At 45.4% G+C, this 13,514-nt stretch overlaps 1 protein-coding gene across 1 annotated transcript; it reads left to right on the top strand.

Moving 5' to 3' along the window:
* Positions 1 to 1,801: 1,801 nt before the first annotated feature.
* Positions 1,802 to 8,630, top strand: ccr6a (chemokine (C-C motif) receptor 6a). Its single transcript, XM_072362089.1, has 2 exons — positions 1,802 to 1,853; positions 7,398 to 8,630. Exon 2 carries the CDS (start codon positions 7,407 to 7,409, stop codon positions 8,628 to 8,630), a length of 1,224 nt encoding a protein of 407 aa, XP_072218190.1. The 5' UTR covers positions 1,802 to 1,853; positions 7,398 to 7,406.
* The last annotated feature ends 4,884 nt before the right edge of the window (positions 8,631 to 13,514 follow it).

The raw sequence follows: 13,514 nt of genomic DNA, 5'->3' as shown, positions 1-13,514 counted from the left end.
GAGACGATGGTGTGGATCAGATCTGTGGCAGCAGCAGCGACCCGGGGGGGGGGGGTGAGGCGGTCACCACAGTAACGTGAAAACTCCCTCAGGAGGCAGTGTGGCTGCATGCTGACGGCCAGCAGCTCCACGTCTCTGCAGAGTTGTTCCTGCACCCTGATGTGTCCCGGGTGCCCCCCCCACCCCCCCTTCTGACCTTTACTCCCTCTGCAGCCGGGTCAGCGCCTCCATCTGGCTGGGGAAAGATCTCACGACACATGGTTTATTCCGTCTTTTCACTCGAACATTCCTCAGTATTTTGCAGCTTTGCCTTCAGACAGTTTTTGGGTTTCCTTCTAACTGTAGTTTGCTGGAGTTTTGGCCCGTTTCCCTGGACAGAACCGGTGGAACTGGGTCAGGTTTGGTGGCCTTTCGTGCTCCGATACCCGACTTTGGAGCTCTGAGACGCAGTCGTCCCTCCACAGCAGGATGCTGCCATATACCTCCTGCTTTGGATGGAGCTCCAGCTGCTGCTCCAGGCTGAGCTGCAGCTGCTGCTCCAGGCTGAGCTGCAGCTGAAGCTGCTCCAGGCTGAGCTCCAGCTGCTGCTCCAGGCTGAGCTCCAGCTGCTCCTCCAGGCTGAGCTCCAGCTGCTGCTCCAGGCTGAGCTGCAGCTGCTGCTCCTCCAGGCTGAGCTCCAGCTGAAGCTGCTCCAGGCTGAGCTCCAGGCTGAGCTCCAGCTGCTGCTCCAGGCTGAGCTGCAGCTGAAGCTCCTCCAGGCTGAGCTCCAGCTGCTGCTCCAGGCTGAGCTCCAGCTGAAGCTGCTCCAGGCTGAGCTCCAGCTGCTGCTCCAGGCTGAGCTCCAGCTGCAGCTCCAGGCTGAGCTCCAGCTCTGCTGCTCCAGGCTGAGCTCCAGCTCTGCTGCTCCAGGCTGAGCTCCAGCTGCTGCTCCAGGCTGAGCTCCAGGCTGAGCTGCAGCTGCTGCTCCAGGCTGAGCTGCAGCTGCTGCTGCTGCTCCAGGCTGAGCTGCAGCTGAAGCTCCTCCAGGCTGAGCTGCAGCTGAAGCTCCTCCAGGCTGAGCTGCAGCTGAAGCTGCTCCAGGCTGAGCTGCAGCTGAAGCTCCTCCAGGCTGAGCTGCAGCTGAAGCTGCTCCAGGCTGAGCTGCAGCTGCTGCTCCAGGCTGAGCTGCAGCTGCTGCTCCAGGCTGAGCTGCAGCTGCTGCTCCAGGCTGAGCTGCAGCTGCTGCTCCAGGCTGAGCTGCAGCTGCTGCTCCAGGCTGAGCTGCAGCTGCTTCTCCAGGCTGAGCTGCAGCTGCAGCTGCTGCTCCAGGCTGAGCTGCAGCTGCTGCTCCAGGCTGAGCTCCAGCTGGAGCTCCTCCAACAGAACAAAGCAACACGACTCGTACAACACCAGCACCGGTAGGATTCAGAGTATTTCTGCTACAGCACCAGGAACAGCCCCATGTGGAGCACATCCTGCTCTGTAAAAGCATTTGGACCCACCTTGTTCTGGTTTAAATGTCATAATGAGAAACTTCCTGCAGGCAAGAGCACAATAAAAGGAGTGACTCATCGTAATAAAGGTCTGTGAAGGCCTCTGTGTCACCTGGATATGAGCAGATATAACACCCTGAGCTGCTTCTGCCGATGCTCTGGTGCCGGTGGCGTTCTGACCCGTCCAGCTGCTCCGAACACACAGCAAACATGGAGCTGCTGAGAGGAAGCTGAATAACTTCTGCTGGAACAGAGTGAGGAGGTGAAAGAGGAAGACTTGAAGTTTCAGAACCACACACCCGTTTCCCTTTTAGCATCAGTGCATCACATCGATGTGGAGCAGCAGCACCTCTACATCCAGCTCCATCCACCCAGAAAACGGTGAGTTCTGCTCTTATTCCCTCAGAGAAACCTGCGCTCTTATTCTTTCCTCTTTGCCTGGTTCTGAGGAGTCGGATCGGTTCAGCAGAAGCTTCTTTACTCTCAGAAATGTCTGTTTTTGCTGCTTATCTGGTTCACCTGATGGTGGGAAACAGAAAGTCTGTTCATCAGATACTCACTTTTATCTGGAAAATCTATAAGAAGAAGTTTTCTGCTTATCATAAAACCACAGATTATCACCAGGAAGTCATTCTGACGCCCAGAGAAATAAAAAACCATCGACTCCAGGCAGCAGCTTTAGTTTAAGATCAGACTGGGAACAAGATTTAAAAGCAGTGAAACTGGTTTCAAACTTTGACCTTTAAAACTGTTCTTTGAACCCTGAGTGAATAAATCCTTTAAAGCTAAACCGTGAAACTAAAGTCCTGAAATCAGCCTCGAAAACTGGAACTTTTTATCCTGATTTCTAAATTCTGAATTCAAATCTAATCAATTAAAGAACTGAATGGAAACGCTGCTGTTTAAATATGTTAAAATGTGGCAAATATGTGTTAAAATTGGATAATTGTGTTTTAAATGTTAATTGTTTTAAATGTTAATTGTTTTAAATGTTAAATCTGTTTTAAATGTTAAATCTGTTTTAAATGTTAAATCTGTTTTAAATGTTAAATGTGTTTTAAATGTTAATTGTTTTAAATGTTAAATGTTTCAAATGTTAAATATGTTAAATGTTAAATGTTTTAAATGTTAATTGTTTTAAATGTTAATTGTTTTAAATGTTAAATATGTTAAATGTTTTAAATGTTAAATGTTAAATATGTTAAATGTTAAATGTTTTAAATGTTAATTGTTTTAAATGTTAAATGTTAAATATGTTAAATTCTAAACTCTGAGGTCCTTTTCATCCTGATTTCTTCATGTAAAACTTTAAACTTTAAGTTTCTCTTCAGAAGAAACCTTTGATGGCCTCAAGCTTTCAGCACTAACCTCTGAATTTAAAGTCCAAACTGTTGCCTGAAAGCTCAGCTTCAGAACCAGAACTCATCATTAAAACCGTTCTTAAAGCTGCGTAAAAAGTCAAACTTTCAGATGGCGAAGAATGAAGAGTTCCTCTAACGCCTCATTTCCTCCTCTGAACTTCTGCCTCCTGGAGGCCATGTTTGTTCCCGTATTTTAAATGTCACCTGCAGGTGAAACGCACACCTGGTGCCGCCGCCGGCTCCTCGTTTCCTTCAGGAGAATTTAGAAGATTAAAGGTGGTGAAGCTGCCCTCAGCAGGACTCAGCTGCTCAGGCGAAATAACGCAGAACGACCCTTTAAGGAGCAGATTTTATTCAGGTGAAATAAAGCGGAACGACCCTTTAAGGTCAGATCAGTAACATTTACAGGAAAATTCAGCTAAAACGTTTCAAAATGATAAAAAGGCTCAAATAAAACAAGATGAGTCATGAAAACTGAAAGCGTGACAGTTTAAACAGAAAAGTAGAACACATTTTAATACAGGAAGTGGGTAAGTTCAAGGGTTCTGCAAACAGGATGCGTTTAATCAAAGGGGACAGGTCAAGGGTCATTACGCAACACCTCCAACTGAAGCTTAATGCAGGGAAACTGTGAAACTGTGGAGGTGAAACATTATTTATGTCATAAAGAAATAAGAAGGAGGAGGATTAGATTTGATTTGAAACCACAAACATCATCATGAAGCTTCGCTGTGCGTCAGATCGAAGAGAAGAAGAAGAAACCGCACTTAATCTAGGCCACCTGCAGTCAGATGACCTCTTTTCTGCAAACTTCCTCCCAGACACCTGTTGCACCTTCAGCCCCTCGACGAGCTGCAACTAGGACATGTTGGTGTGAAAGCTGCTGCTCTGCAGCAGAACCAGACGGGGCTTTTGGATCATTTACATGTTTAATGTCAGACTTCGACGCTTCTTCCATGAAACTGGAGTAAAGTCAGACCGAGAGTCTGTTTGGAAAGTTTCTGAAGAAGAAGAAGAAGCTTCAGCACTGAAGTCAGATCAGCTTTTACAGGCTGACCACAGAACCAGATCCAGGTGTGTCCACACCTGACTTCCACCTAACAGCCAGCAGGGGGCAGAAATCCAGTTTATGCTCTTAACCCCTAGTTTTTATTTCTTTTCTACAGCAACTTGTAGCAAGAACCAAATTCCCGGAAAAGAAAGTCTGTAAAGTCGTGTGACAAAGACGCTCGGTCAGTTTTTTCATGTATCAGGACAGAACAAAGAAATGTTTGTAGCTCCTGTTTCCCGACTCTTTAAATGGTCTTAAAGTCCCTAAAAGCTCTGCCCTCGCTGAAGGTGCTGATCCAACCATGGCTGGAAATGCTGTTGTGGAAGCTTTTTACGGTGCGTTTGCCTCTCAGACCAATCAGGAGGCTGGATTTCAAACCTTCTCACCAAAGGTGTGCCCCAGGGTCCAGTTTTAGGACCCCCCCTACACCTTTATGCTTTGTTTTCGTGTGGTTCTGACACCATTCGGTCCCACTCGTCCATCTTAATTTGTTACTTAGTGCCGACAAAACAAAGGTTCCGCTGTTTTCAAACAAAAAGAAAGATCCAGAACTTCTCCTGATCAATAATCATTATCAGAGCATCCTACCTGCTGACAGTCTCTGTTTTAGGGCCCAAACTGAACATCTTCAAACAGGGTTTTTCGTTCAGTGCCAGGAAGCAGCTCCACACTGCCACCTTCAGATGTTGGAGCATCACTGGGGCTCAGTTTGGTTTCTTCTGCTGCTGCTGCTGTGACCTTTAACCTGCTGCTGCGACCTTTAACCTGCTGCTGTGACCTTTAACCTGCTGCTGTGACCTTTAACCTGCTGCTGCGACCTTTAACCTGCTGCTGTGACCTTTAACCTGCTGCTGCGACCTTTAACCTGCTGCTGCGACCTTTAACCTGCTGCTGCGACCCTTAACCTGCTGCTGCGACCTTTAACCTGCTGCTGTGACCTTAAACCTGCTGCTGTGACCTTAAACCTGCTGCTGTGACCTTTAACCTGCTGCTGTGACCTTTAACCTGCTGCTGCGACCCTTAACCTGCTGCTGTGACCTTAAACCTGCTGCTGTGACCTTTAACCTGCTGCTGTGACCTTTAACCTGCTGCTGCGACCCTTAACCTGCTGCTGTGACCTTTAACCTGCTGCTGCGACCTTTAACCTGCTGCTGCGACCTTTAACCTGCTGCAGCGACTTTATGTGATAGAAATCTTTTTGGCAGACGAGATAAACTGATATCAGGACCCTGAATGCCTGCTTAAAGGTAACTGAGGCTACTGTAGGCTAATGTAGACGGGATAAATCACTGATGTATAAATAACGAGTTATCTTTTACATAAACGATGAAAGTAAAGCATTTAATCATCATAACTTCAGATGCTTTGAATCAGACGGATCTATAAACATTAAGACTCTTTATCTGATGAATAATCAGTTCATCCTTCATTGAACTGTTCTGTCCGCAGAAGCCTGAAAGTGTGATTATTATTATTATTATTATTATTATTATTATTGTTATTATTATTATTATTATTATTATAACAATAATTATAATAATAATTATTATTATTATCTGAAACCTCCATAATAAATAATAATTAATAATAACTTAATAAGTTTATGATGATAAATGGAACTGAAATCACATACAAGATTAAATTATAGAATCATAATCCTACAGAAAGTGGAATAAACAAATTTTTCTGCTTTAATGAAACTTTCTTTTGTTTTTTATTTTCATTTAAAAACTTATTATTTTCCTTTGCTTCATATTTATCTATTTATTCGTTAATTTAATTAAGATTTTAAATGTCTTTATAATTCACAGATATATTTACTTCTCTGTTATTTCCTCCTTTGAGTTTTCTTCCTGAAACACGTTTATTTCCTTCTTTTATTAATTTCCGCTTTATTATGCAAATGAGGGGGCGGGGCTTCTGGTTTGTTTAAATTGTTTAAATAGAAATAAGAAGAGTAAATAAATCTCTGAATTAAATCAGTTTTTTAAATGTTTGTTGACATCAAAACGAAATCAAGAAATAAATAGTTTTGATGGAATAAATAGATAAAAATTATTTAAAGGAAAATAAGTTTTTAAATGAAAAACTGAGTAAATAAAGTTTAATTAAAGCAGAAAAATGTGTTTATTCCACTTTCTGTATGATTATTATTGTAGAATTTCATCTTTTATGTTATTTCTGTTTAATTTATCATCATATAAGCTTAAATATTCAGTAAATTATTCACTAAAACACACCTCATAACGTCACGTGCTCTGCTGTGTCTGCTGCTGATAAGCAGCCGCACGCGCGCACTTTTCTGCTCCTCATCGAGCCGGACTCACGGAACTTTTCACGGATAAACAAAACTGGCGTCTTGAACCGGTCCAAGTTCGGCGGTTTTAGAGGCTCGTGGCTGCAAGGTGCGCGTGCACGTACCGTCCTGAGGTTTAACTGCGGATCCACAGGAAACTGGGATATAACCATCTGTCCAGGAATTAAGGTGCGCGTGCCCTCTGCTCATTGAGGTGACCCGGAGAAGGTGCGCGTGCTCTTTATAAAACTGATTATTAGAGTTTTAATTTGAAGAGTTGTGGTGAAAACTTTCATTTTCTCTTTCAGTGACAGAAAAGCTTCTTTTTCCTGTTTTAAAAACCGGTTTCATCACAAAATGTTTATCTACATTGTTCAGTTGATTCAGTTATTTAGTTAACCGTAAATCAGAGTAAAGGAGGCTAAATGAGCTCCTCTGAAACACATAAATATTGATATGATATAGTTTATAGTTAATAATTAACTATCTGTGGGTCATGTGACACCAGCAGCTGTTTTTACTGCCTCTCTGTGCTCTTAATGACTGTTGGCTTCCTTAAAATGACTAAAATGACTAAAATGATTAAAATGACTCTGCTGCACCTGAGGGACTGAAGACAGAGGGATCAAACATCAGCTTTTATAATGATAATAAATAAAAAAAACATCAATGTGCAATAAATTAAAAACGTGTTAATTATGATGCCAGCTTTGGATGGAAGAAATTCAGTTTATTGCTGCTTAGTTTCATAAAATTGGTGGTTGGGGGAGGAAAGTGGGTTTACTGGGGAGATAGAGCTGGTCAATGAAAAGAAGGGGCCCCAGGACAGATCCCTGGGGCACACCAGTGGTAATGGGGGAGGGCTGAGGGTGAAAGTGTAGCCAGAGAGGTGAGATTCAAACCAGTCTGAAGGGATATGAGTGAAACCTGTGGAGGTTATACTGAGATAGTTCAGGTAGTGTCACCAGCCGTCACAAACAGCTGCAAAATGACAATGTTTCCCTTCGAAATGATGCTCCTTCACTGACGGGTACGGGTGGGTATCATCTGCTACAGGAAGCCATGAGAATGAATGAACACAACCAAAGAGATGTGGTGTATTTAAAAGGGAAGGGGCCCCAGCAGTGAGCCCTGGGGCACCCCTTTAGAGGGATAATGGGACGTCTTAGAGGTCTTAGAAAGTCTTACCAACATGTGATTATCTCTCTCTGATACAGTGACAGAAGATGAATTTCTCCATAGAGGCGCCAGAGTTGAATGACTCGCTGTATGACTCGGACTATCCTGAGGGTCTAATAACGCCGTGTTCTTTCGACGTCACCATCAACGTGAGCAGAGTCCTGGGCCTCTACGTTCACACCATCATCTGCATCCTGGGCTTCGTGGGGAACAGCCTGGTGATCGTCACCTACGCTCTCTACAAGAAGTCCAAGTCCATGACGGACGTTTACCTGCTGAACGTGGCCATCGCCGACCTGCTGTTCGTGCTGGCGCTGCCTCTGCTGGTCTACAACGAGCAGACGGCGTGGTCCATGGGGCCGGTGGCCTGCAAGCTGCTGCGCGGCTCCTACAGCATCAACCTGTACAGCGGCATGCTGCTGCTCGCCTGCATCAGCACCGACCGCTACATCGCCATCGTTCAGGCTCGCCGCAGCTTCCGGCTGCGCTCGCTGTCCTACAGCCGCATCATCTGCGTCATCGTCTGGCTCTTCGCCATCCTGGTGTCCGTTCCCACCTTCTACTTCTACCACTGGTACGAGCCCTCGCACACCAACGATGCCGTGATGTTTCAGCACAGCAGCAATGCCACCATGTTAGAGGAAACCATGTTAGAGGAAACCATGTTAGAGGAAACCATGTTAGAGGAAACCATGTTAGAGGACTACGAGGAGGAGCAGATGTCCGAGCAGTTTGTCTGCGAGTTCCGAGCCGACAGCAGAACGACCGCCATCATGGCCAAGGTGGCCATCCCCAGCATCCAGCTGGCTGTTGGCTTCTTCCTGCCGCTGCTCATCATGATCTTCTGCTACGCCGCCGTCATCGTCACGCTGCTGAAAGCCAAGAACTTCCAGCGCCACAAAGCGGTGCGGGTGGTGCTGGCGGTGGTGGCGGTGTTCGTCCTCTGCCACCTGCCCTACAACGTGGCGCTGCTGTGCGACACGGTCAGCATGTTCCAGCATCAGTCGTGTGCGTCGCTGGACCTGTGGCACGCCTCCCTGACCGTGCTGCAGTCCGTCGCCTACCTGCACAGCTGCCTGAACCCGCTGCTGTACGCCTTCATCGGGGTGAAGTTCAGGAACCACTTCAGGAGGATCTTCCGGGACCTGTGGTGCGTCGGTAAGAAGTACATGACCCCCCGCCGCTTCTCCAGGGTCACCAGCGAGACCTACGTGACCTCGGTGCGCCGCTCGGTGGACGGATCCAGCGACGGCTCGTCCTTCACCATGTGAGGCTCCGACCTGGGGAGCCCGGCTAGAAGCCCGGTCTCTGAGGTCCAGACTCGACTCGTGTCTGTGAATCACAGGACGAACCTCAGCGTTTTCATCCCATTTAAAAAGGCTGAATGAGAGCTTCACAGGCCCCAAAGGCAGGAACATTTCCTGAAAGCACCTCGGTGAACTCTTACCTGCCAAAGGTAGAAAGGTCCAGAAAGGTCCAGAAAGGTCCAGAAAGGTCCTGAAAGGTCCTGAAAGGTCCAGAAAGGTCCTGAAAGGTCCTGAAAGGTCCTGAAAGGTCCAGAAAGGTCCTGAAAGGTCCAGAAAGGTCCTGAAAGGTCCTGAAAGGTCCAGAAAGGTCCTGAAAGGTCCTGAAAGGTCCTGAAAGGTCCAGAAAGGTCCTGAAAGGTCCTGAAAGGTCCTGAAAGGTCACATGACCTCAGGATGCTTCCTGTCCGCCTGCAGCCTTGAACTCAAGGCTCCTCCTCCAGCTTTTCCACATGATTTTCAGGATATTAACCTGGAACTTTTTCCTGCTGAGAAGTTTTTACTTTTGTCTTTATTTCCTCGTGTTTCTGTCCTTTTTTAGATCATTTTACATTGATTTTGAATGTATTATTACAGATTAAATCTGATAAATTCATAATAGATGCTGAAACAAATGTTTTTTGTCTTCATTTCAAAGAGTTTTTAGTTTTTCCTCATTTCTGTAACTGTAGTCATGATTTACTGGGGAGGTCTCACTCCTTCAGAAACTGTTCCTGAGGTCCCGTGTGCCGGGTTTTGTGTTTTATCTGAGCTGACGTGCACAGCATCTTTAATCCCTCAGAACTATTCCTGAAGACTCCTTAAAGAAATGACAGAAAGCTTGTCTCAGAGGGTTCAGGCTGTGTTGGAGAATAAAGGAGCTCAGACCAGAGATTCACTTTAAAGCTGCTGAGAACTGATAAAAACTCTGTTTCTGCCTCAGATTCTGGGTTTATGTTCATGTTTTATCATGTTTCAGTGATTCTCTGCAGCTGCTTCCTGTTTTTTTATAGAAACATGTAAAGAAATGAAGCGGATCAGAACCTGAACAGAACTGTTAATCCACAGCAAACACTGCAGCATAGATGCTTCCCTAAGATCTGTCTGTGAAAGCAGGAAGGCTCTCATTATGCAGGTTAAACTGATTTCATCAGAAAAGTACCTCAAATAAGAGGAAATGCAGCCCCAGCAAAGACTGCAACACTTTTCAGTGGAATTATTCAGTTTCTCATGGCTGAGTCGTTCCCATCAGTCAGGAAACACAACCTTCTGCACAGAGGCTAGTTTCTGTAGTTTCAGTCCAGCTCCATGCCGACACCAGCCGGCCACACTGTGCTTAACCCTCTGAGCTCAGGCGAGCTGATCTAACTGATCTAAGCTGCTGCGGTGGCTGGGATGCCGTCACCCACAGAGGCGTGAGATCGTGAAACCGCAGTCTTCACTGAGGGTTTCAGGCACGTCAAACAGGTGGAGAAACACTGTAAAACACCAGCAACAGCCCTGCGTTGTTCTGCTTCCCTAAAGTCTGATCCGGCTGATTAAAATGCTCAGTAACTTCCCTGTAAACAGGTTCAAGAAGTCAGCTGATAGGAGGATAAACTTTACTGCACAAGCCTCTGCTTTTATGTTATTTAACCTCCAAATGTGAAGAGAAACTTCAATAAGCTGGGAGTGAGTTTGGGTTCTGTTCTGGGCGGATTTCAGGGAGAACTGAGCGTCACACTGGAGGAAAGGTGTAAAAAACACCTGCATTCTGACGTAGAAGGTGTACATGTGAGCATTAAAACATAAAGATTTCACTGTGTGGAAACCATAAAAGATGCAAAACTTCCTGTTTCACCTCTGAATGACGTTTCTGCTTAAAGTCTGTCTGAGCTGCAGGGATCCAAACGGGAAATCCTGTTCATCTCAGGGCACGTTTTCAGGGGAATCTCCTCCAAAAGCAACAGGAAAGAGACAGTAAGAAGGCACAAAATGATAACTTTAATCATTAATTATTATTTCCATGTTATTCCCTCCTGTGGCAGCGACATTTTGCTGCTTTCTAACATTATTAAACCGTACAATAATAATAATATAAACTGTCCTCTGTGATCATAACTTCATGACATTAAGAGTTTAAAGATGAACTTTTATCAATAAAAACCTGATTATTGAGTTAAAGATGTGATTGCATTTGACTTTAAATATAACACAAAGTCAGCAGCTGCAGGACAGGTGTGAACAGCTTAATCCTGGCACAGCTGGCACAGCTGGCACAGCTGGCACAGCTGGCACAGCTGGCACAGCTGGCACAGCTGGCACAGCTGGAGGAAGATCCCAGATAACACAGCAGCTATGGAGCTAAGCACAAACTGTGATTGGACACTGCCTCCCACCATCAGCACTGAGCAGCTCCTTCAGAGACAGACTCCTTCAGCCCAAGTGTGTGAAGGAGAGACATCGCTGGTCCTTCCTGCTGCTGTCAGACCCCCCCCCCCCCCCCCCCCCCCAGTACACCACTGTATATAATGTGTATAATAATAATAATAATCTGGTGGTTTTACCTGCTGTGTCTCTGTTTGTCTCCTGCTGCTGTAACTTTCTAATTATGGGACAATAAAGGAAATCTAATCTGATCTAATCTGATGTAATCTGGTGTAAAAATGAGCTCATTTAGAAGGACTCTGAGTTCTTCTTGTAACTATTTGGAGTTTCTGAATCATGACTTCAGCCCTATCAGCCTGTTTCTACCAGCCGTCCCTGAATGTCTGATTCAGCATCTCCCAGAGGGGGGGGGGCTTCGGTCATATGGTGCATGCATCAGAGCTGTGGTTAACCGGACAGATGTGAGTCAGACTGGAACATCTGCATCACAGAGACGTTAAAACTGTCAGCTAAATGTTCTGTTCAGATGAAACTTTCTGAACATGTTTCTGATCCTTTCAGCTGCTGAAACCAAAGTTCAGGAGCAGTTCATCCAGACTCAGGCGGTTTGACTTGTTTAGCAACAGCATCCGTTTGTTGCTGCAACTCAGAGGAAGGAAGGCGTTTCCCAGCAGAACAGAAACATTTCCACACGCTTCACACAGGTTTCTGGGTTTCTCTGAACTCTGGATCCTCCTCTGGGACCCATTAACTGTCCGACTCCTTCCAGCTGGATGGCTCCAGCTCAGTAAAACTGAAGGTGAATGTATCCCTGCAGCGTGATTATTGTTAAAGATCAGCTGTTGTTACAGAAAACAAAAGAAAACAGGAATCAGCTGACAGATTTCAGCTTTTTAAAGACTTGCTGCTAACAGCCGCTCTGAGAGTTACTGACGTTTCCAGGCTGCACACAGAGGGCTTTTTCCTCCTCAGACTCGTCTGTCAGGTTCACTTCTTCACGTCACATCGTCTGTTTGGTGATGAGAGAAGCAGCGGGGGGGGGGGGGGTACTGGATGTGTCAGGCAGCAGAGGAACGAGAGGCTTCCTGCAGCCGTGCTGCACCCCCCTGCTGCTGGAATCGTCACGTTGCTGCTGTGGAACAGAGCTGCTCTGTTTCCACCCGTCCACAGAGACACGTTCATATTTCCCCTGCAGAGCGCAGCCAACACTCTGTGTTATCCTACAGCGGGGGGGGGGGGGTGCCTTCTTTCACCTTCGTAATATCATTAAAATCAGGACCATCCTGTCTCAGGGTGATGTAGAGAAACTAGTTCATGCATTTGTTACTTCAGGACTGAACTACTGTAATAGTTTCTTATCGGGCTTTCCCACAGATTCTTTCTAAAAGTAGAACAGGAGGCAGAGCCTTCAGTTATCTGGCCTGTGGAACCAGTTTGGCTTCAGGAAGCAGACACCCTCTCTACCTTTAAGATCAGGCTGAAACTTTCCTTTCTGATAAAGCTTATAGTTAGGGATGGCTCAGGTGGGCCTGAAACATCCCATAGTTCTGCTGCTATAGGCCCAGCCTGCTGGGGGAGCTCCCATGATGCACCTCTCCTCCCTCCATGTTCTGCTGCTATAGGCCCGAACATGTTCCTGTTTCTGCCCTGCAGCATCCCTGGGTTAGGGTTAACCCATTAACCCATAACCCATTTATCCATTAACCATTTACCCATTAACCATTAACCCACTAAACCATTAACCATTAACCCGTTAACCCATTAACCCACTAAACCATTAACCCATTAACCATAACCCATTAACCATAACCCGTTAACCCATTAACCATAACCCATTAACCATTAACCCGTTAACCCATTAACCCACTAAACCATTAACCCATTAACCATAACCCGTTAACCCATTAACCATAACCCATTAACCATTAACCCGTTAACCCATTAACCCACTAAACCATTAACCCATTAACCATAACCCGTTAACCCATTAACCATAACTCATTAACCATTAACTCGTTAACCCATTAACCCATTAACCCATTAACCATAACCCATTAACCATAACCCATTAACCATTAACCCGTTAACCCACTAAACCATTAACCCATTAACCATAACCCATTAACCATAACCCGTTAACCCATTAACCATAACCCATTAACCATTAACCCGTTAACCCATTAACCCACTAAACCATTAACCCATTAACCATAACCCGTTAACCCATTAACCATAACCCATTAACCATAACCCATTAACCATTAACCCGTTAACCCATTAACCCACTAAACCATTAACCCATTAACCATAACCCGTTAACCCATTAACCCATTAACCATAACTCATTAACCATTAACTCGTTAACCCATTAACCCATTAACCATAACCCATTAACCATAACCCATTAACCATTAACTCGTTAACCCATTAACCCACTAAACCATTAACCCATTAACCATAACCCATTAACCATAACCCATTAACCATTAACTCGTTAACCCGTTA

This window comes from Leuresthes tenuis, unplaced genomic scaffold (assembly GCF_036924035.1).
Source record: "Leuresthes tenuis unplaced genomic scaffold, fLeuTen1.0.hap1 SCAF_13, whole genome shotgun sequence".
In the NCBI taxonomy this organism is placed as follows: Eukaryota; Metazoa; Chordata; class Actinopteri; order Atheriniformes; family Atherinopsidae; genus Leuresthes; species Leuresthes tenuis.
Note: the sequence above shows the minus strand (reverse complement) of the source record. Positions and strands in the feature narration are given on the sequence as shown.